The 23,644-nt window shown below is 40.5% G+C and overlaps 1 protein-coding gene across 1 annotated transcript; it reads left to right on the forward strand.

The window, feature by feature from the left end:
• Positions 1-1,863: 1,863 nt before the first annotated feature.
• On the forward strand, positions 1,864-17,638 carry TNMD (tenomodulin). The gene is made up of 7 exons (XM_025372973.1): positions 1,864-2,137; positions 2,302-2,433; positions 11,189-11,329; positions 11,556-11,657; positions 15,252-15,405; positions 16,768-16,934; positions 17,261-17,638. Exons 1-7 carry the CDS (start codon positions 2,090-2,092, stop codon positions 17,468-17,470), a joined length of 954 nt encoding a protein of 317 aa, XP_025228758.1. The 5' UTR covers positions 1,864-2,089; the 3' UTR covers positions 17,471-17,638.
• Positions 17,639-23,644: the final 6,006 nt, after the last annotated feature.

The raw sequence follows: 23,644 nt of genomic DNA on the forward strand, positions 1-23,644 counted from the left end.
TACTATGTCACAATAAGTGGCTTGGATTTTATAGACAATGAATAGATACTAAAGGATTTTAAGCAAGGAAGAGATTATCCCAGATTTGAGTCTTAGAAAGATCATCTTGAAGACAATGTATGAGAGACAAGGAAAACAGAATTCTATTGCAATAGTAAAAGTAACTGAGAACCCCAACTTAAACAGTGGTGATTGACAATGGAGAGAATAGGATTGCAGAGCTAATTCAGAGGCAGAATTAACTAGACTTAATAGTTGATTAGCCATGGGGATGAACAAGACAGGAAGAAATCAAGGATCATTTGGAGGTTTCTATTCTAGAGACTGATTATTGTGTCATTTAGTGAGAGAGGTAATACCAAAAAAAAAAAAAAAAAAAAAAAAAAAGAGTATGTTTGAAAGGAGAGATAATTAAGCCAGTTTGGGACATATGGAATTTGAGGTGTCTGTTGGGTATTGGAGATGTCTAGCAGGTTAGATGGACATATGGGTGTAGAGCTCCAAGAGAACAGCCTGGGTAAAAGGTATGGATGTGAGACTTGTCAGAAAGGATGACAAACTAAACTGGGGTGTTAGCACTGAGCATAGGGAGGAAAGAACAGCTTTCAGAGACATAAAAATTTAGAACAGATAGGATCTAGTGATTGATTGGAATAGATAGGATCTAGTGATTCATTGGATAAAGGGAATGTGAAAAAGAGACAAAACCTCAGATTTTTGGTTTCAAAGACTGGGTGCGTGACAATTCCACTGTTATAAGCTGAGTTATGTCCCCTCAAAATTCATATGTTGATACCCTAGCCCCCAGTATTTCCATATTTGACTGTATTTGGCAATAGGGTTTTTAATGAGGTAATTAAGGTTAAATGAGGTCATACGGATGGGCCCTTATCCAATGTAACTGATGTTCTTATAATTAAAGGAGATTAGGATACAGGCATACATAGAGGGAGCATGTCATGTGAATGTGGAGATGGTCATCTACAAGCCAAGGAGAGAGGCCTCAGAAGAAACCAACCCTGATAACACCTTGATCTTGGACTTCTAGCCTCCAGAGCAGTAAGAATATAAATTTCTGCCATTTAAGCTACTCAGTCTGTGGTATTTTGTTATGGCAGCCCTAGCAAACTAATATAGCCACCAACTAAGATAGGGAATATGAGGGGAAAAGTAGGTTAGGAGAAGGTGTTGAAAGAAGACTTTGATATAGAACATGTTGAGCTTGAGATTCCTGAGGTCTATCCAGGTGGAGATGTTCAAATGGCCTTGAAATTAAAAGATAGAACTGGGTTACAGGTACAGATGTGGAAATCATTGATATGTAGGTGATATTTTCAGCTGTAGGAATGAATGATATAATCTAAGAAGTCTGTGTAAAGTGAGAATGATCATCAAGAAAAGAACCATAAGGCATGTAAACATTAAAAAGCAGACTGAGGAAGAGGACTCAAGAAAGGAGAAAAATCAGAGACAGAATATGAAGAGAGAGAGCTTAGAATTAGTCTTTATTTTATCCTGTTTTCATTATAATTAGTTAAGTACATATTGATAGCAGCATTTAAAGAGCTTTAACTTAGTGAAGGAGGCAATATCTTTTCGTTTCTGAATCTCAAACACCAAGCACAGTGCCTGACATTTAATATCCCTGCAATAAATATTTGCTGAATCAAATGGAATCGAAAATAGGACTTCGTTCCCTTCTTTGTTTTGTTTGCTTATTTCTGGAGTGTGCAGCATGTATTGCCACTGATATTTTAAGTTCATAGTGAAAAATCATTTCAATGTGTCCTAGGTTTGGTCCCCTTCCAACCCAACCCCCAGGACAATAGTTTTCATTATAACCTTCTGTCTTTGCCATTCTGGATGGAATTCTGTGCACAGAAGTTATATACATATATGGGTATATCTATGTAACAAATCGCAGCACAGGAGTCCCCTGGGCTCCCTCAGGCTCTGGTATGACATATTTGAGCCATATAAATTCAGCTTCTCCTCTGGCATCTGTTAGCCGACTCACTTGCAACTCCACCTCAGCAGTGGTCTCTCAGTCCTCTCAAAGCAGGGAAAGAGTACTGTGTGCTGAGAGACCATGGCAAAGAATCCTCCAGAGAATTGTGAAGACTGTCACATTCTAAATGTAAGTTGATTCATATTTTTTCCCTTTTGAGCAGAAGCATGGTTTCACAGATTTATCATATTGCAAAGTGAACATTAGAAAGTGGAATCAAAGGTGACTTTGAATTATGGCTTGCTTATTGAGGTTTATTATGTATTGTTTTATTCTCTTTGTTCTTTGGTTAGGCAGAAGCTTTTAAATCCAAGAAAATATGTAAATCACTTAAGATTTGTGGACTGGTGTTTGGTATCCTGGCCCTAACTCTAATTGTCCTGTTTTGGGGGAGCAAGCACTTCTGGCCGGAGGTACCCAAAAAAGTAAGTAAATACACATCATAATCTGATGCTTCTGTTCTGAGTTTGATTGAATTTAATTAGTAGGCATATAAATTACTCTGAAAATGAAAATCGTGAAGTCTCTTTTGTGTTTATTTTCTGGTGGTGTGAAAAACTGAATCAAGATTTTTCTCTCCTTCATTTGCCTAATTATTTTGGTAAGGGGAAAAAAACTTGTTTTCTGTATTTTGGTTAGTAATGATAGGGTGTAGAATTACCCATTCTTCTATAATGCTTGTATTTGAGGAGTTAAGACTCCTCCTAGGAGCAAAGTTTTTACTTTAAGAAAAAAATACTTTCCATCTTTCTTTCAATTATCTGGGCAGAAACTGATGGAAAAGTAATTAGACCACCACATAAGGAGAAACCACCCAAAGTGGCAGCAAAGGATTTTCAGGGATTATGTTTCTGACTTAATGCATCTGCAGTGAGAACAGGCAGCAAGCTGCTTTTCAGGAGGAGCAATTCTCATACCTGAATTCACATTTATTTATGACTTAAAAAAAAAAAACAGAGCTTTTCAGCTCCTTGCCAGCTGCAATCATCACTGTCCCACGGAGACAGTAATGCCACAAGGTAGAAGCATGCGACCCCAAGTCATTAATCACAGATAACTCAGAAAGCTTCTGATATGGGGGTCATTTGGTGAAGCTTGGCTAGCCACTGTAGTTTGTATTTCTGTACCTTAGTGTTATTGTTACTCCTGGGCTCATATGCAATGGGCAAGTTTAGATATACAATAAATAAATAAAACCATAGTCCCAAATAAAACCATAATCCCTTCATGTTCACAATTTCCATTTGAAAGATAATCAACAAATATACAAACTACAAGTTGTGAAGATAGTTTTCTGGCTTTGCCATGTTTTTCTGTTGGTGTGTGGATTGCTGCTGAAGTTATTGTTATTACTGTTGTTAATTTGTTGTCATAAGATGCTCATTTCTATTTGGTAACAGGTGTAGGGAGGAAAAAGCACAAATCCAGGAAAGAGGATGATACAAGAAAATGGGTTGGCATGGACCATTAGGAGCCAAAGGAGCAATAGGAGCAGAGATAAAGATATGGGTCAGTGGGGAGAGAAAGGCAGAGGGGGAAAAGTAGAAAATAAGCTGGCTAAGTGTCTGAAAGAAAACAGAGATATAAGGCATAACCACCCTTGGGTTCTCCACCTCTGCTGTCATACCCACTTTCATTTAGTCCCAAAGGATATCTTATCAGGTTTAAGTAGGAGGGAGAGCAAGCCAGCCTACTTTGTTTGCCTTTTTATTTATACCTTGTTCCAGAAAGGATTTCAGGCATCACCCAATGCCTATAGTTAGCCCTATCCCCTCCTCCTCCCCTTACTGCTCCTTGCTTCTGAACTACTTACCGTTCAAATGTCTTTCTAGAGAAGCCACCTGTGTTCAGGCCGGCAGGGTGGGTAAAGCAATAGAGATCAGGAAGAAAACAGCAAATTAATAAGAGTGCCAAAATGCATTCCAATACAATTCTGGTACCACTTAGCTAATTCCCAAGGTGATATGTCACCCCACAAGTTGAATCTTGGATCCTCTTGAAAATTATACACGAGTTAAAGGGCCATAAATCCTTTTGTTCTCCATAGCCACAATGTACTTAACTGGGCATGGCGGATAGCTAGTCCTTTTGACCATCCTTAGAGGCTTGCCTAAATAAGGGGCCAGATGGCCTTTCTTGTTTTATCGTTGTCGTTGGTACTGCAAATGCTATTCCAAAAGAGTGTATGTGTTTTTATAAACTTGTAGTGCTATTTGCCTCAGTGCAGCTATAAACGACTAGGTGGAGACCTTGCATTTATATTGCAAAGTGTCAAACTCACTAGCAGGTCCATGGTCTCCTCTGTTTCCCTATTATGTCACCTTTACATCTCATTCTAGTTCTGTTTTTAATGATTATAAGGAGCAATCCTATGATACCTCAAACCAAAAGTAAAACTTGGTCAGTGCATGCACAGAAGAGGTGGGATATGCTGCTGAATAAAGTTTATCAAAAATCAAACCTCTTTTGAAGTAATCCATTTTGGGATGTCACTTTCAGCAAAGAGACTCTCAGAAATGAACAAAGCTATTATGAAGTAATCCAGATAAAGACAACAGGTGTCCCCTAGGGCAAGTTTCTCTACCATGAACAAATGTTGTTGGTTTTCCGTTCCAGTGGGGAGTTATGATTTATTGTCTTTGATATTTAAGTCCTGGCCTTCACAAGACCAGGTTTGGTTCATTGAAAACTAAGAAATCAGCTGGAAATGTGGATGTTTTACTTAGTCCACTACTACCTTCAAGTCCCAGACAAAGAGCTGAGGAGACCATCTATGTTTCCAATGGCTGAGACTGTCAATAAGCCTGCCTTAGAGCAGACTTAAGAATTCTGGGAAGAGACTAGCAGTCAGGTTAGTCTTGGAAGAGCTGCACAGGAAAAGGATCCAGGTATCTTACACAAATTAAAGACTCTCTCCTTAATGGTATGGCCTAGCAAGAAACAAGAGTTAGCAGATTAAAATCCAGTCTCTTTGGGCTTTCCTTAACAAGTCTGTGAGACTTGTGGGGACTCTGTGGCCCTTGGTAGAGAGAGCTGTGTATGCAACTGTGCTTACTGGTGGCAGTGATTTGTTTGCTGTCCTGGGAATTCCTCCAAGCTCTTAGTGTTTGCTCTCCTAGCCTCCACCACGCCTCCGTTTTATTTTGCCTTTCAACATCTGTGTATAATAAACAGTATTTATTTAACATCCCACATCTGGTGTTGACATTTCCATGCCAGTAAGTCCTTCTCCTCACTCCCGCTTTGGTGTGTACAAAAGATCCAGATTCCTGTATCCAAATTGAGAAAAAGCCATGCTTGACCTCCTCCCCTCACACACCTCAGGTGTGTGTGCACACAGGTGTGCACACACACAGACACACACACACACCCCAGAGAGAGAAAGAAATCGAAATAAAGTGAAACAAGGATGACTAACTCTGGGTGAGCTGCTGCATTTTCTTACAGGTCCCAGGCCCCTGACCCACAGCCACATATAGGAGCCACCTGAGCTAAATGAAAGCCAGGTCCATCCAGCTCTCTATTCAGCTTTCTTAAATAAGCAGAAGAGACCTATTCAGTCCCAGCAATTTTGAGAAAGCATCGTAATGAGGCTTCCCTTCCAGGCAGTGATTGCCCTGGGATCACTGAAGCAGAATCGCCAAAGAAACATTCTTGCTTAAAGCCCCCTGTATTACACATTTTACTGGAAACAGTCAGAAGCCAACTCCTCAGCTAATTAATCCAACATGAAGAAAACAAATCAGAAAAATCCTAGCCTTTAAACCAACAGTTTAGAAACATAGCACAGACCTTGTAGCCCATCCCTGCCAATCCTTTGTGGAGTGAGGCAGAAGAATCATACATTTAATAAATAAAAGATGGTCCTTATTGCCTTACATAGGAGCTGCCTGGTGACTTTAGGGTTGTTTGAAAGCCATCAGGACCACACAGCAATCAACAGATTTGTGAGGATGTTCCTTCAACTTCTACATATTACCAGAGCAATGAGGAGTGGTAGGGATAAGCGGGCGTTTTTCTGCCCTCCTGCCACACCTCATTTGCAGGTGATCATTAAAACAGTCTCCCACAGCGTTGTGAGCCCACTGTCATTCTAGGCTGAAAATCCTTTGCTCAGAAGAAGCACTTTCTTGATGAGTCTGATTGCAACTTTTTGTGCCTGCCTATTTCTTGGCACGCACAATTGGGCATTAGCCCAATATTAACTTTTTTCACTCCTCTCTAGGCACACAAGGAAAACAACTTTCCTCCCCAGGTCCTCTGGGCTTTCCTACACCACAGTCTGGTGGGTGAAATGTGGGTCTAGAGAAATATTAATATACCCTCAAGGAAAAAGTTGAAGACGTAACTGGAATATTTTTTGACAGGGAGACTGAGCTTTACCAGATGGTGCCATGTTGGCATTCTTAAAAAAAAAAAAAAAAAAAAAGACCTCCCTTCATTTTCCTCCTAATGCATTGTGAGACCCAGGGCCACCCTTGTACAACTCTCACTGGGCCAGCTCTTACTCTGGGCTACTCAAGGGCAGCTCCCAGCAATTATGTGGAGCCAGGCTGTGGTTGTGATGGCATGTTCTTCTTAGTCAGTCTCTTCATTCTCCTAAGGCAGCATTTGCTGAACAACTTATATGACACCAGGATGAAGAGCCTAGGCCTTCAAAGACAGCTGTTCTGGAGTGGTTGGGAGTGGAATTGGGGCTGTAGAGGAAGTAGCCTGGATGATCAACAGATGGTAGCAGTAGGAGTAGTCCAATGATCAACCTGACAGGTTGATCTGAGCAAATCTCGGCAGACTTTGCTAACTATCTAACGTTACAGATGAAAAGGAGTGAAGGATTAAAATAGGAACTGAGTCCCTAGAGACACTCAGTGACTTGCCCAAAATCACACAGCTTGTAAGTGGTGGGGTTAATGTTAGAACTAGAGGCTAGTCTGAAGATTCTTTCCACTATTCTTCAGCTGCATTTTAGAATCGGGGATGGGGATAATGGGTAGGGGAAAAACTTACTGGCCAGCTCAAGTCTGTAGATAAAAGAAGTAGCTTTTTCTTGTTGAAAAAGAATGTCTGTACTGCTTATGCCAATATTTTGCATATTGCCAAATGGTGATTGAAGATGCAGAACTCTAACTTCGCATAAGGAACAATCTGTCTGCTCTGTGTTGGTAAAGAAATACCCAGAGGCCCTTTAATTCCCCCAAGTTAGGTTAATAATAATATGGTACAGTGCATTCTCTTCCCTTCCTTCCAGCCTAACACCTGCTAGCCAGCTATTCTGAGCATGTATTTCACCTTTGGAGAGTGTACCTCATAAACAGACAGTAAGGGATGAAGATGGAGTGAAGAGCAGCTAGATTAATCACAGGCTTCAAAAAACAAACCTAAGCCAAATGCCCTCAAATCCCTGTCAGGACAGGCTAAAGCTTCTTGCCCCCAAAACAGACCCATCACACTGAGGTCTGAGATAGCTTTACTTTTTATAAAAAGCTTTCTTTTCTGATCTCAGGGACTGCCACAGAGGCAAGAAAACAGGGAAAACCGTGAAAGAGGGATGTTAGGGCTCATTTGCTGCCTGAATGGAGGATTTAACTGGACTGAAGACAGAATTCCTGGGCAGGGAAGAAAAATGGGTTGTGTCCTCTACATGTTTTGTCAGTGTGGTCTTCTTACACCTCTCACTCCCTGGACTTAATCACATATCTGTCTCATTTCACTTCTGATTCCTATTCCACTCCATTGGCTTCCTTGTTCCATTCCAATGTTCTAGTTCTTATAGTTAAGGCCAGCCTTATGTGTGGGTGGAGTAAGAGCCCATTTGAGTGGTGCTGGAAAGATGCCCTTGCCCCCAAATATCTCCCATTCCTCGTGCCACTGTGCCTATTAGATTGGTGCAAAAGTAATTGTGGTTTTTGCCATCGAAAGTAATGGCAAAGTAATAAAGTAATAAAATCGACCATTAGTACTTCATTCCTCTGAGTGAAGTATTGCACTCAAATTTTTAAACAGACAAACATTCATCACTAATATCTAAGTGTGAAATCATGGGTCAGATTGATTTCTTCTTTGTCATAAGGTACCTGAAGCACCACAAGATTCCTAGATGTCTAGACAGGAGACAAAGGGACAGACAGAGATGGGAAGAGAAGGGGGAAGGGCTATGAGGGTATAGAATGAATATGAAAATAGGACAGAAAAGGAAAGCTAGAAGCACCAAAAATTAACTCTATTTGCCAGTGGGGCAGGGGTGTACTTCTCATCATATTCTGTCCTTGCCTTATCCTTCCTGGAATAAAGCTGAGTTGGAGGCAGCTGAGATGAGCTACTTGTAGCCCACTCACACCTCTCTTCAGGCCAGTCATCCTGTCTCTGTTTTAGCTTGCTCCTGGAGAGGACAAAGCCATGTATTCTTTCATCTCCAGAAAGACCTTCAACCCCTGAGCCAGGAAGCTTAGTAGAGAGCAAAGTACTTGTGATGCCAAAGGCATGAGCTCAGTCTTCATATGGGCCAGTGAAGCTTGCATAGCCATTACCCAAGCAATGTGCTCCACAGGGACCCAGGCGAGACAGTGTGTCTGGATTTGCTCATACCCATCTCCAAACAGTCCAAAGTGGGCCACCAGCATCATCTTCCTAGACGAAGAATGGTCTGTTCCAAAAGGACACCTTGATAGTGAAATTCTGTCTGGGTAAATATATAGCTTCCCACTCCTACCCCCTACCAAGGAGTCACACATAAACGAAGTCATTCTGTTCCCACTCTATTTAGTAACTTATCATTACTAACATAAAGTCAACAAGTTAATGAGCACAATCAGAATGGACCCCTTCTCTCCTACCAAAAAAAAAAACTCTTTGCAGGAATGTTGAAAATAATCAAGATCTGCTGAGCTTGGCAGTTTCCAATAGTTTTCATCTAGCAAGGTGTCCAAGTAAAGTGTATTGCCAACAGTGCAGGAAAACTCATTCCACAGAAACACACTGAAATTCTAAATGTCACCAGTAGGTTCCATAGTCTTCTACCAGTGATTGAAAATACAGCCTGTATTTTTTCTTTCGCCCAGTTAGGCAGTGTTCCAGCATCCCCTAGTCTCTAACCTCATTTTTCCATACAATAATCCATCAGTGGTGCTACTGATGAAATAAACACCCCACCCCAGCCCCCAATGGCTAGTGGCATCAACATTTGTCTCAAAAATGGATAGTATTTCTAACAAAATTCCCCCGTTGGGAGAGCTGACAAGACTGGATCTGAAGTGGATGCCTCTCTCCTCTACTTAAGTCAGACAGACTGAGAGCTCAATTTGTTGCCATAGGTAGACGTTTCTCTTCTCAAGCTGGCTGCAGAGCTGGAACTAAGGACATATTTATTGCTAGAAGCAAATAACAAACCTAAAGGAATTTGCTAACTATCACAAACCAGGCCAGACTTCCTGAGTTAACTCTGCAGTTGCTGGAGAGTTCTAAGTATTGTTTTTCTTTCACTTTTAAAATGATTTTTTTAAAAGACCTTGCCAATACTCAAAAATCTCTCTTTAGGAAGATAAGGATGTGCCATTGGTGGGGAAAATTTATTCAACAAATACTTAGGTTCCAACCATGTCCAAGGCACTGTAGAGCTACCAAGGGGTAAATGACATTGACTCTTGATTTTCTCTTCAGCAGCTACATTAGACTTCCCACCCTTGAAGTAATACTTGCTTCTACAAATGGTTTCAATTTGTTTTTCTCTAGTTGAGTTGGTGAATATTTGACCAGGTTAAACTAACATTCAGTCAATGGCATCAGCAGACACTAAAAAACGACCCAACCTGGTGTAAGTTCTCTACAAGGCTGCCACTGGGAACCGTATCATTAGAAAGCAATGTGGGCTCTGAAGACTTGCTTTTTAAGGCTTTTAGTTTTCCAAATTTTTTTTCATAAGGAAAAATGAATATGAAGAAACTTGATAAACAAAGGTCTCCTAATGACAGAGATAAGATAGACTTCCAAAAGGCATCATCAGGTCTGGCCTGGTTTGTGACAGATAACAAATTCCTTTACGCTTATTTGCTTCTACCTATAAATATGCCCTAAAATTATAAGATAAGGGCTTACTCCTAAACTGCAGTACCATATGGGACTGGTCCTCTTGGTCTTTAGAAATACAATTGCCTCTTTTAGAGCACAGGAGAAAATCTGGGGTTTTGTTTTAGCCACTCAAGAAAGACCTGATGAGCAGCCTTTCTTCTTGGGAGGCTCCACGTTACTTAATGCAGGACACTTGGCTCAGTTGGCTTAATTCCATATACACAAAAGAATCTGCAGAACTTGAAAACAACTGAATATGGCTTGGGAAACAGAACCCAGGAACAAACTGGGTGAGGTTGGTTGCCCTATAAAGAGAAGACTAAGGAAAGGTATAAATGTTTCCTGGAGTTTAAGGTGCAAAAGGAAGCAAACAGAGCAGGGTAGGACTAATATTGGCAAGGAGAAAGTCTTCAGATTCTAAAAGGATAGACTCAAGGCTGTTGTGGCAATATTAAAGCCCTGGATAGATAAGGAGACAAACAATACGTAACCATTTTAAGTGTATTCAAATCTCTTTCTCAGACCTAATGAATTTCATGGGCGAGGGAAGGGGCAGTGTGGGGGGATTGGGGGGCGTGATTACTTAGCACTTGGAAAGGGAAGTGGTAGCTTAAAGAAGCAGCATAGGTTTTAGGTGATCCCTCAGCTTAACACAAGGGGAAAATACTTTATAGGCTGGTTTGCAAACTATCATTTGCTATTTAGCCAAGGCTGCCAAGAAAACTGTTGGAATTCTTAGTAATTAGTTCAGCAGCTTGGCTTGAATTCAAAATACCAGCTCTGAAGTGATCTCCATATCAGCTGCAGCACCAAAAAGCACCTCACTTTAGGGACACACTGAGTATCCTTTTTTTTTTTGAGATGGAGTCTTGCTCAGTCGCCCAGGCTGGAGTGCAGTGGCAAGATCTCGGCTCACTGCAAGCTACGCCTCCCAGGTTCACGCCATTCTCCTGCTTCAGCCTCCCGAGTAGCTGGGACTATAGGCGCCTGCCACCACGCCCGACTAATTTTTTTGTATTTTTAGTAGAGACGGGGTTTCACCGTGTTAGCCAGGATGATCTCCATCTCCTGACCCACACTGAATATCTTAGAGATTGTTTTCCTCTGTTCTCCCAGACCTATGACATGGAGCACACTTTCTACAGCAATGGAGAGAAGAAGAAGATTTACATGGAAATTGATCCTGTGACCAGAACTGAAATATTCAGAAGCGGAAATGGCACTGATGAAACATTGGAAGTACACGACTTTAAAAACGTAAGTTGGATGTTTTCCCCCTAAGGCTTTCCACTTAAAATATTAGAGCAGTTGAGTCAAGTTAAAAATAGCCTCCATCTAAAATTTGAATTCAAATGGAAACCTAGAGGAGGCTAGCATTCCATTATGAATTCAAATTTTGCTAGTCTGGTACCCCAACAGATCATGGAACTTACTAATAGTGGGTCTTTTGGGAAGCTTTATTGTTGTTTTGTCTGTTTCATAGGGATACACTGGCATCTACTTCGTGGGTCTTCAAAAATGTTTTATCAAAACTCAGATTAAAGTGATTCCTGAATTTTCTGAACCAGAAGAGGAAATAGACGAGGTATGTAAGAAGAATAATTGTGGTGGCAAAAGGCATCATTTATTGGATGCTACCTATGTGCCAAACATTGTACTAAATGCTTCACTTTTCTTTGATTCTCCGACAACCTTATAGATAGGTGCTATTATTATCATCATTTTCAGATCAGGAAACTCGAACTCAGAGCCAAAAAGTGACTTGCTCAAGGTCACACAGCTAGTGAGTAGCAGACTGGGGTCTTGAACTTAGGCCTTTCAAAAAACTGAATTGCATAATTTTAGGTGCAATGCTATACTTTTATACCAGGGCACCCATTAACATTATGTTGATTTTCTCTGAAGCCAAAGATTTCTAGTAAGAGGGATGAGCCAGAGAAACAAAATCTTGCCTCAGATAAAGCATTTTTTAAAAAGAAAGTTCCAAAGCCACCTGGGGTTCTTGCCACTTTTGTCACACTTCAGTATTCACCTATTTTAAAGATTGTGGTTCATTCACCTTACCATTTTATGCTGGGCTGCTAATGGAATAATTCACTTTTATTTTTATTTTTTGAGACGGAGTCTTGCTGTGTCACCCAGGCTGGAGTGCAGTGGCCGGATCTCAGCTCACTGCAAGCTCCGCCTCCCAGGTTTACGCCATTCTCCTGCCTCAGCCTTCCGAGTAGCTGGGACTACAGGCGCCCGCCACCTCGCCCGGCTAGTTTTTTGTATTTTTTTTTTTTTAGTAGAGACGGGGTTTCACCGTGTGAGCCAGGATGGTCTCGATCTCCTGACCTCGTGATCCGCCCGTCTCAGCCTCCCAAAGTGCTGGGATTACAGGCTTGAGCCACGGCGCCCGGCCAATAATTCACATTTAACCTCACTAGGAAAGGCAAAAGCAAAGAAGGTGAACACTGAAATGTGATACAAACTCTCTAAAAACACCCTGCTAGGCCAAAGTAAGGCAACCTAAGGTGCTGGTGCAATCACTGAATGGCCCCTGAAAACCTAATGGGAGATGGATGTTATTGCCTATAATACAACTATCTGTAAGGTCCCTGAGGCTCTTTATTGTTTCCTGTTATTTTGTCTATAATTACAGTATGGTTTTATTAGTGGGAGAAGGGGGACCTCAGTTAAGGTCATATTGTGACAACATATCCCCACTATAGCAAGAAAAAAACAAGCATTGGTTTAGTTTACTGCTTAGCTGGAAAATCTAAAGTGGAATTATGGCAATATCAGAGTGATCCTTCTTTATTTATTTATTTATTTAGTTATTTATTTATTTATTTTTTGAGACGGAGTCTCACACTGTCACCCAGGCTGGAGTGCAGTGGGGCAATCTCAGCTCACAGCAAGCTCCGCCTCCTGGGTTCATGCCATTCTCCTGCCTCAGCCTCCTGAGTAGCTGGGACTACAGGCACCCGCCATTTTTTTTTCTTTTCTTTTTTTGTATTTTAGTAGAGACGGAGTTTCACCATAGCCAGGATGGTCTCAATCTCCTGACCTCGTGATCCGCCCGCCTAGGCCTCCCAAAGGCTGGGATTACAGGCGTGACCCACCGCGCCCGGCCATGGCAGAGTGATCTTTCTACAAACTATAAAAACCTCTTTCTTTCTTCTCTCTCTCCCTGTTCTTTTTCACTTTTCTCCCACCCAGCTCCCTCCATCTTGATTCTCACTAACCCATTTCTTTTCCTTTATTTTTTCTTTATTTGGGGGTAGTGGGTGGGGAGGACTATTTTTCCTTCCCTTACCCAAGTCTTAGAGCTGTCATTGGCTCCCATTTTACTCTTTCATGCTACTGGTCTCCTCCGGGCCAGAGAAGTTACAGACCCTTGTTACTAGAATTTCCAAGAAAACAAAGAACGTTCTCCCAAAGATGATGCTCTGCTCCCAAGGTCTATGGTAGTGACAGAGTTTGGAGACTTTTTTTTTTTTTTTTAAAGTAAGCATGAGTTAGATGCATCTGAGGAATAGATCAACGTTCAGGATATTAGGAATGACTACAGTAGGCAAAGGTAAGATAAAAGGAAAATCAATAGGATTAAAAAGCTACTATACACAATAACATATGCTAATTACGTTCAGAAAATAATGTAAGCATTTGAGTAGGCCAGCCAGCAATGAGAACCTGAAGTGATATAATAGGATTTATTTTTCTGAAAGATTAAGGCAAAGGGGGCTGGGCACGGTGGCTCACACCTATAATCCCAGCACTTTGGGAGGCTGAAGAGGGGGATTACTTGAGGTCAGGAGTTCGAGACCACTCTGGTCAACATGGTGAAAACCCATCTCTACTAAAACAAAACAAAATTAGCCAGGCATGATGGCGCGTGCGTGTAATCCCAGCTACTGAAAAGGATGAGGTGGGAGGATCGCTTGAACCCGGGAGGTGGAGGTTTCAGTCAGCCGAGTTCGCGCCACTGCACTCCAGCCTGGGCGACAGAGCGAGACTCAGTGTCAAAAAATAAATAAACAAATAAAAAATAAAGGAAAAGGCTCATAATGTCTCATTTTGGCCCTAATTTAGTCTTCAGTTAATTTCACCAAATATTTTAAATAACACAAATATTCATTTCATGATAGTAAGAATATTGTAGCTTCAAGTAAATCTTATTTTTTATATACACACCACAGATTTTCTTTTAATGAGACAAATTTGTGGTCCTGAATGACAAAACCCTCTTCTGTACTTCCCTTCACACTGTATCCATGGCATGTGTATTTTAAACATGCAGAGCAGGTATATAAATAGCCCTGATTTTGCTAACAAAGCTAGTCAGCATACCAACCTCATTTTATACAATTCCTTTCAATGCATCTCAAGGTCGTTACAGACTCAAGGACAAAGGTGCTAAGACTTTAGAATTGTAAATGATTCCGGGAGAAATTAGTAAGAACTAGGTATACAACACAATTACCTCAATACTAGAAACTGAAGAGAAAGTGGCGTCCTTCACAGTATACAAAAAGCTGCTTAAGCAAAAACGCTCTGTGAGATAAACTCTAAGCATCTACAATGAAAGGAATGCAATAGTAGGAAGGCCAGTGAAGTCAAAAACTGGAGACCTCACTTTAAAACATAAAAAGACATCTTTTGTATGATAACTGGCTACCATCAACAGGCAAATCTTGTAAAACCCAAATATTAGATCCCATTGTTATTGAATTGATCTCACGAGTTTGGATTATAGGAGTTTTTTCAGCTCCAGATCAAATCCTGCTTGCCACCCAAGATGCAAGCCTAAATAAGGCAGGCTAACAAAATGTATTTATAAAAAAGAAAACAAATGTAAATCACTCAGGGTTCCAGAAGCTCAAGTTAAAACATACACAGACCCAGGACATGCTGAAAATAATGAAGCGCCTTTCTGACTTTGAGTGAAATGGTAACAGAGAAGGCTCCTAGTTTAGTAAGCAGCCTTGCTGTTAGACCCAGGATGGAGGAAGGATCAGTTGTTAACTCCCCCAACACCCACTGAATGCAAGGCACAGAGCTAGTTCACCAGCAGCACTAGGATTAAAATTGTTACTCACACTCAAAATATGTTGTTTTCCAGCATCCCATAATGTCTCACTTGTTCTATTAATTTCTCTGCCAATCCCCACCCTAAGCTACTTTCTTCTTTCAGAATGAAGAAATTACCACAACTTTTTTTGAACAGTCAGTGATTTGGGTCCCAGCAGAAAAGCCTATTGAAAACCGAGATTTTCTTAAAAATTCCAAAATTCTGGAGATTTGTGACAACGTGACCATGTATTGGATCAATCCCACTCTAATATCAGGTATGACATCCTTACCCTCATCCTCCTCCTATTTTCTAAGACAGTAACAGGTTAACATTCCCAGCATTTAGAGGCTACGTTTCTAGGAAAACAAATGATTGGTTTATACCTTCTTGGATGAGTCTATATATGCTGACTGCCAGTGAGGAGGGAATTTTTCACAGCCAAGTTATAAATCAGAAAAATTAATGTTGACAGGCTTTTAAATATCCCAGCAAAGGTAACACCATCCTAATGTGACTAGTGATAGCAAAAAACTAATCTATCTTTCTTTGCACATCTATATTCATTGCAGTCGTTATACCAGACCGTTGCTCAAACCACTGTGGGTCCAACCCAAGAATAGAGGAGAGAAGGGCAAAAACAATACTCTGCTGTCAAGAAGGATTCCCTATGTCAAATGGTGGCATTTTCCTTAGAAAATAAGACAATCACTGCAATACAAATTTCTTTGTCGCTCTTTTAGGAATTACTATAAAAGTAGTTGAGGGCTAGACGTCCAGAGTAGAAGAGTCCAGCCCTCAACTTCCAGTCAGCCCATAGAAAAGGTAAAGGCCCCCGGATGTCTTAGTCTGTTTAGCTAACATGCAATTTGGCCTCCCTCATTCTGCACAGCATAGATTACTCTATTACCCAAGAGAGGTTATTCTCACCAATGTAAGCATCTGTGGGTACTCTTTAGAGATATAAAAAAGGTGACTAAATGCAGTGTGGTATCCTGGACTGGATACTGGAACAGAAAAAGAACATTAGTAAAAATACTAATGAAATCTGAATAAAGTCTGTAGTTTAGTTAGTAACATTGCACCAATGCTAACTTCTGATTTTTTATCATTGTACCATGGTTATGTAAGATAACATTAGGAGAAACTGGGTGAAGAATATGTGAACTCTGTACTATTTCTGCAACTCTTCCATAATCTAAGATTACTTCTAAACAGAAAGTTTTTTAAAAAAATTTTAAGACAAGAAACATAAGGAAAGTGGGAGGACAGAGGATGTCAAATCAATTCAGGCAACCGAGAAATATTTATTGAGCATCTACCATGGGTAAAATCATCACTGTAGGAGATACAGAAGTCCCTTGTTCTCAGTTTTTAATTTAGTATGCTGGTAAGGCAAAGCAGTAAATGTTTGATGCCAAAGAAGCAAAGAAGTTTGTGTATGTAGAAATGATCAGGCTTGTTTTGGAAACTACTCTAAAATATCAACTGAAGGAGCTTGGAAAAGTGGTCCATGTCTAAATGATGCCAGTTTAAAGACACAATGAATATCTCTATCCCCAGCTGCTATTCCCCCAAGCACTTCTTTCAGGAACATTTGCAAAGCAGTTGCATCACAACTTTGCATTTATTATCTTAGTTTCCGAGTTACAAGACTTTGAGGAGGATGGAGAAGATCTTCACTTTCCTGCCAACGAAAAAAAAGGGATTGAACAAAATGAACAGTGGGTGGTCCCTCAAGTGAAGGTAGAGAAGACCCGTCACGCCAGACAAGCAAGTGAGGAAGAACTTCCAATAAATGACTATGTGAGTTATGTTTATGTAAACTCTTGATAGAGGAGAAAAAAAGAGCCCTCACAAAACTTACTACCCCTCAGATCACAATCGTTGGAAGGAGGATGATCATGGCTTTAACAAAAAAAAAAAAAATGTTTAAGCAACTTGAAATCTCCGGGAGGCTCATTCAAAATCAATCTCAATCTCTGTAGATGTATCTCCATGATCAGGCTAAGGAGCTTAATTTCTCACAAGCCCCCAACTCATACAGTCTTCTAGTTCTCTCCTGCTTGGTGAGAACTCTTGCTAGTGAACCTTCCTCTCCCACCCCCAACACTGGCTTCTTCTTCTTTCAGACTGAAAATGGAATAGAATTTGATCCCATGCTGGATGAGAGAGGTTATTGTTGTATTTACTGCCGTCGAGGCAACCGCTACTGCCGCCGCGTCTGTGAACCTTTACTAGGTTACTACCCATATCCATACTGCTACCAAGGAGGACGGGTCATCTGTCGTGTCATCATGCCTTGTAACTGGTGGGTGGCCCGCATGCTGGGGAGGGTCTAATAGGAGGTTTGAGCTCAAATGCTTAAACTGCTGGCAACATATAATAAATGCATGCTATTCAATGAATTTCTGCCTATGAGGCATTTGGCTCCTGGTAGCCAGCTCTCCAGAATTACTTGTAGGTAATTCCTCTCTTCATGTTCTAATAAACTTCTACATTATCACCAACAGCCTGATTGCTGCTGAACACACTGGGTAAGTGTTTGCTGAGAATATTCCCAGCAGCTGAAATGGAGCAGACCTGTCAAACATAGATGACTATGCTGAAGGCTCAGAAAACAATGCCCCAAAATGAAAGCGTCAGAAGCAAAAGTTTTTCTCTGACCTTCCCCTAACTGCCAGTCTCTCAGTCCCATTCTCCCCCTAGGATAGCCATAAAAACTAGAATCCCTCTTCCTCAAGGCGTGTCATAGAAATCAGAACCCCTTTTTTCCAAAGTCAGTCATTAAACCTAAAAATATCACTCTGATTTTTCCTCTGCTTTTCTGGGTAAAAGCTGGCCATAAGGAAATTATCTGACCTAGCTTGTTTGACTGTAGGTCATAAGACTCCCTTTCCAGAGAGGATCCAACAGGTTTGGAAGTAGAAAAGGGCAAAGCATAATGATACCCAAGTATCATATTTTACTCTGCTGTATTAAGACAGTGGAAATAAGGGGCTGATGATAAAATGTCTCCATAACTGATGCATTAAAAACATATCCTTTTGTGCATAGCCCCAGTGTTTAATTATATGAAGGACATATTGTGAACTTGCTTAAGTATCAATTAAGCTGCTGGACAGGCAGTGTGTCACAGCGGGCTAACACTAAAATATTTCAAATGTGCAGACTCAGCAAAGGAGAAAGCTAAACTAGCAAAAAGGGTCTCAGGCTCTCCTCCTATAAACAGGAACTCAACTTAGGACAAATTCAACATTCCATAGCCTTCCCATCTGGCTCCTCTTTATATCAGTATTTGATTAGATACATTTCCAAGGCAATTGTCTAAAAAACAAGAACTCATAAATACCACTCGCAGAAACAGGCATCATAGGAAATTGTTGAGGTGAGGAATCAAATGAGATTTTCCCTCCCAAATCACAGGGAACTAGCACTATACCACTTTCTTAAAGAAAATGTAAGGGCCTACTTCCCAATCACTCCATACTTTGCTTGGGAAAGGAAAAGGGGGCAAAGGGGAAAGAAAGAGGTTAAAGGGTAACGTTAACCTTGATGTCCCAGCCAGTTTCAGTTTCAAAATTCGTGCTCTACCAATCTGTCACCCCTTCTAGTTTCATTTGAAGGTAGCATACTTCATTGCTCAACTTCAAAGTTATTGTGTCATGAAAATGTCTGTCTGGAACTTTCTATCAGAAAAGTATTTTCAAATAAATTCTTCACCAAGATGCCTGTGGGCAGGAGTCATTTTCTCCCAGTTAATATTTGAGGAAATCCATAGAAAATGGCTTTGCCCAAGGTTGAGTTGCGATTAGTCAGTCATTAATTGGTAATTAGCATATATGCCATACTTGGATTACCAATTTTCACAGAATGAGAGCACAATAAAATATATCTAACAATGCACATTACTGAAAATATTTTTAATTGATGATTTAGAAGACATCTGATTGTTTTAGAGTACTTTGATTATCATAACAAGCACTAATTTATAGTTGAAATAGAAAAACGTAAAAGATGTGAAATTACTTTGAGGTTATATGAACTTCATGATGTTTCTATCATTGTTTTTTAATAAGACTACCCATTTTTAACATTGCTTTTTTAGATCAGCCAATAATTTTATTTATTTTTTCTATTTTTTATTTATTTTTCCATAGGTTATTGGAGTACAGGAGGTATTTGATTTTATGAGTAAGTTCTTTAATGGTGATTTGTGAGATTTTGGTGCACCCATCACCCAAGCAGTATACACTGCACTCTATTTGTGGTCTTTTATCCCTCACTGCCCTCCCACCCCGACCCTTTCTCCCAAGTCGCCAAAGTCCATTATATCATTCCTTTTTTTTTTTTTTTCTTGAGACGGAGTCTGGCTCTGTCACCCAGGCTGGAGTGCGGTGGCACGATCTGGGCTCACTGCAAGCTCTGCCTCCCAGATTCATGCCATTCTCCCGCCTCAGCCTCCCTAGTAGCTGGGACTACAGGCGCCCGCCCTCACGCCTGGCTAATTTTTTGTATTTTTAGTAGAGACAGGGTTTCACTGTCTTAGCCAGGATGGTCTCGATCTCCTGACCTCAGGTGATCCGCCCCCCTTGGTCTCCCGAAGTGCTGGGATTACAGGCGTGAGCCACTGCGCCCAGCCCATTGTATCATTCTTATGCCTTTGTGTCCTCATAGCTTAGCTCCCACATATCTGTGAGAACATGCAATATTTGGTTTTCCATTCTTGAGTTACTTTACTTAGAATAATAGTCTCTGGCAGGACGCGGTGGCTCAAGCCTGTAATCCCAGCACTTTGGGAGGCCAAGGTGGGTGGATCACGAGGTCAGGAGGTCGAGACCATCCTGGCTAACACAGTGAAACCCCATCTCTACTAAAAATACAAAACAAAACAAAACAAAAAAAAATTAGCTGGGCGTGGTGGCGGGCGCCTGTAGTCGCAGCTACTCGGGAGGCTGAGGCAGGAGAATGGTGTGAACCCGGGAGGTGGGGCTTGCAGTGAGCCGAGATCTTGCCACTGCACTCCAGCCTGGGCAACAGAGCAAGACTCCATCTCAAAAAAACAACAAAAAAAGAATAATAGTCTCCGAGCTCATCCATGTCACTGCAAATCCCGTTAATTCATTCCTTTATATGACTGAGTAGTAGTCCATCATATATATATGTGGGTGTACATATATGCATATATATGTGTATATATGTATATGCATATATATGTGTATATATGTATATGCATATATATGTGTATATATGTATATACATATATATGTGTATATATGGATATATATGTATATGTGTGTATATATATCCGTGTATATATGTGTGTATACATATGTGTGTCTATATATGTGCATATATATACATGCATATATATATATATATATATATATATATATATAAAAGTTTCTTTATCCACTGGTTGATTGATGGGCATTTGGGTTGGTTCCACGATTTTGCAATTGTGAAGTGTGCTGCTATAAATATGCGTGTGTAAGTATCTTTTTCGTATAATGACTTCTTTTCCTCTGGGTAGATACCCAGTAGTGGGATTGCTGGATCAAATGATAGTTCTACTTTTAGCTCTTTAAGGAATTTCCACACTGTTTTCCATAGTGGCTGTACCAGTTTACTTTCCCACCAGCAGTGTAGAAGTGTTCCCTGATCACCACATTCATGCCAACATGTACTGTTTTTTGATGTTTTGATTGCTACCATACTTGCAGGAGTAAGGTAGTATCGCATTGTGGTTTTGATTTGCATTTCCCTGTAGATCAGCCAATAATTTTAAATTCCTGAGACACTCAAATTTATGCAGTCTACAGTATACTATATATACCATGCTCTATAAGGGACATAAATGAAGTAGAAAATATACTCCCTATTTCCAAAGAAAGATGAGACACCCAAAATACATAAGCCCTAACGTAGGAACTTATACACAACTAACTACAGTTGTATATGCTGTGTGCATGTGCACACACACACACACATACACTCTAAGAGGTATAGATGATTCCATATCACATTTTAGGACTCAGAGTTCCTACTCACATTCAGGAAGCATTTCTTGCTCAAATGAGATACCTCAACCTCCAAATAATTTCACAGTGGGAAATTGTGATCCTCTTAATGAGCCAGAATGAGTTCAAAAAAAAATACAAGGGCATGCTGAAAGAAGCATTCAATCCTGGGCACAGTAGCTCACGCCTGTAATCCCAGCACTTTGTGGGGCCAAAGCAGGGGGATCACAAGGTCAGGAGTTCGAGACCAGCCTGGCCAATACGGTGAAACCCTGTCTCTATTGAAAATATTAAAAAAAAAAAAAAAAATTAGCCGGGAGTGGTGGTGCATGCCTGTAATCCCAGTTACTCAGGAGGCTGAGGCAGGAGAGTCGCTTGAACCTGGGAGGCGGAGGTTGCAGTGAGCCGAGATGGCACCACTGCATTCCAGCCCAGGCAACAGAGAAAAAAGAAGAAGAAGAAGAAGAGGAAGAGGAAGAAGAGGAAGAGGAAGAGGCATTTAAATTATCACATGCTTAGAAGGGGGGAGTTGCAGGGGGAGGGGAACAGCACAGCAAACAAACAAATCTAAACACACTCATCTGTCACTTCAATTTAGGTCCAGGCTAGGTTGGAAAGGAAAAAGTATAAATACCTCGCTCATCACAAATTTTTACCCCTCATGTGAATCCTGTGTAGAGATTCCTTATTCGGTGCCTTAGACTTCCTCACATTCAACCCACTTAAGCTAGAGCTGCCTCTCTTCCTTACACCCTTCCCTAAGCCCAGCCTCTTCAAAGAGCAACATCAAAGTAACTCTGACCTCCCAAGCCAGACACCTTGCAGTAATTATAATGTATCCCTGTCACCCACTCCAGGTCTTTTGTTGCCAAATGTTTTCTCTTCTAAACCTTCCCCACTGGATTATTTCTTAGATCATTTGTTACAACTTCCTCCCTGCTGAAGTTCCCAGGTTGGAGATGGAAAGTAAAGTAAAAATGCTTACACACAAAATTTGTTTTTCACTCATAGATTTCATTAATGCCATTTCCTTTCCTGAGAGTCTACAATAGCTACTTACCTACTACATTAAGGATCAGGCCTACCTCGCATTCAAAACATCCTGATTCAAACAACCCTAAACTACCACCTTGTAGCTCTTTTCTCCTCCTACTACCCTACCTACCACTCTTGCTTTTCTCAGGCATTTTAGTTTCATTCTGTTTGTCCAGTCATCCCATCTCCTTTACAGACTTGTCTCTCACTATTTGAAGAGATTTTTCAAATCCCATTTTCCTCTTCCCCAAACATGGAATCTAAATTCTCTCTACTTCATTCTATGCCTGTATGAATTAATACTGTCGTTCCTTGGTATCTGTGGGGGATTGGCTCCAAGACCTCCATGGATACCAAAGTCCTCGAATGCTCAAGTCCCTGATATAATATGAAGTAGTATTTGTATATAACCTACACACATCCTTCCTTATACCTTAAGTCATCTCTAGATTACTATTTATAATACCTAACACAATACAAATGCTATGCAAATAGTTGTTATATTGTATTGTTTTTTATTTGTATTATTTCTTACTGTTGTATTATTTTTTGCTGTGGTTTTTCCACATGCTTTTTATCCATGAATATGGAGAGCTGACTATATACCATTCAATGCACATACTCCTTATATATGATTTTAATGTGTAAGTTCAAAAAGAAAAGGGCCCATATCCTCTCCCATTTTGCTCTGTCTAGAACCCGGCACCATATCTAAAGCCTATACGTGGCCTTTAGATGTTCTGCGTGTGTGTTTTTAATTGAGTCCAATGAGAAAGAAGACGGGGAAGAAGATAGAAGAAAAAGAAGAGGCTGTAAAAGAGCATAGTTACAAAGCCCAGTCAGAATATTATTACAAAAAGTTGGCCTTGAGTTCTGTTCAAATTTAGGATACAAGTTCTCATTTTACTTAAATTCATTTTTTTATTCTTCATCTTTTGACACAGTTGAATTCCGTAAGTGTAAGGAATTCCTCTAATCCCAGAATGATCAAAAGCATAGATGATTGCCCACAGCTCGATTATTTCCATTATATGAATGCAGACATTTGGCATTTTCATCTCAGTTTTCAATGATTCTATGCATAAAAAAGAAAAAATGCCAAAAAGCACATCTGCTATGAAACCACAAGAAATACCATATTACCTTTCAGATTCTTTGGGGATCTAAATTCCAATCAAGAAAAGTCAGGTGAGGCAAAGCCATTCATTGCTCCCACTCAGCATAAGGACACTATGCATTAGTGTGCTCAGCACCTTCCTGCACACCTAAAATGGCTCTTTGGCAGGACTAGGGGCAAGGGAAATCTATTTTGAGTCTTTATATATAAGGCTCACTGTCTGGCTGAGTCCAAAACTGTCACTTTGGCTCCTAGAGTCTAACGCTGAAAGCTTACTGAGATAAATATGGACCTTCTCATTCAGGCTGTCAGGAAATGCGTGGATCTATTTTATTTATACCCTT

The sequence above is a fragment of the Theropithecus gelada genome, chromosome X (genome assembly GCF_003255815.1).
Source record: "Theropithecus gelada isolate Dixy chromosome X, Tgel_1.0, whole genome shotgun sequence".
NCBI classification, from domain to species: domain Eukaryota; kingdom Metazoa; phylum Chordata; class Mammalia; order Primates; family Cercopithecidae; genus Theropithecus; species Theropithecus gelada.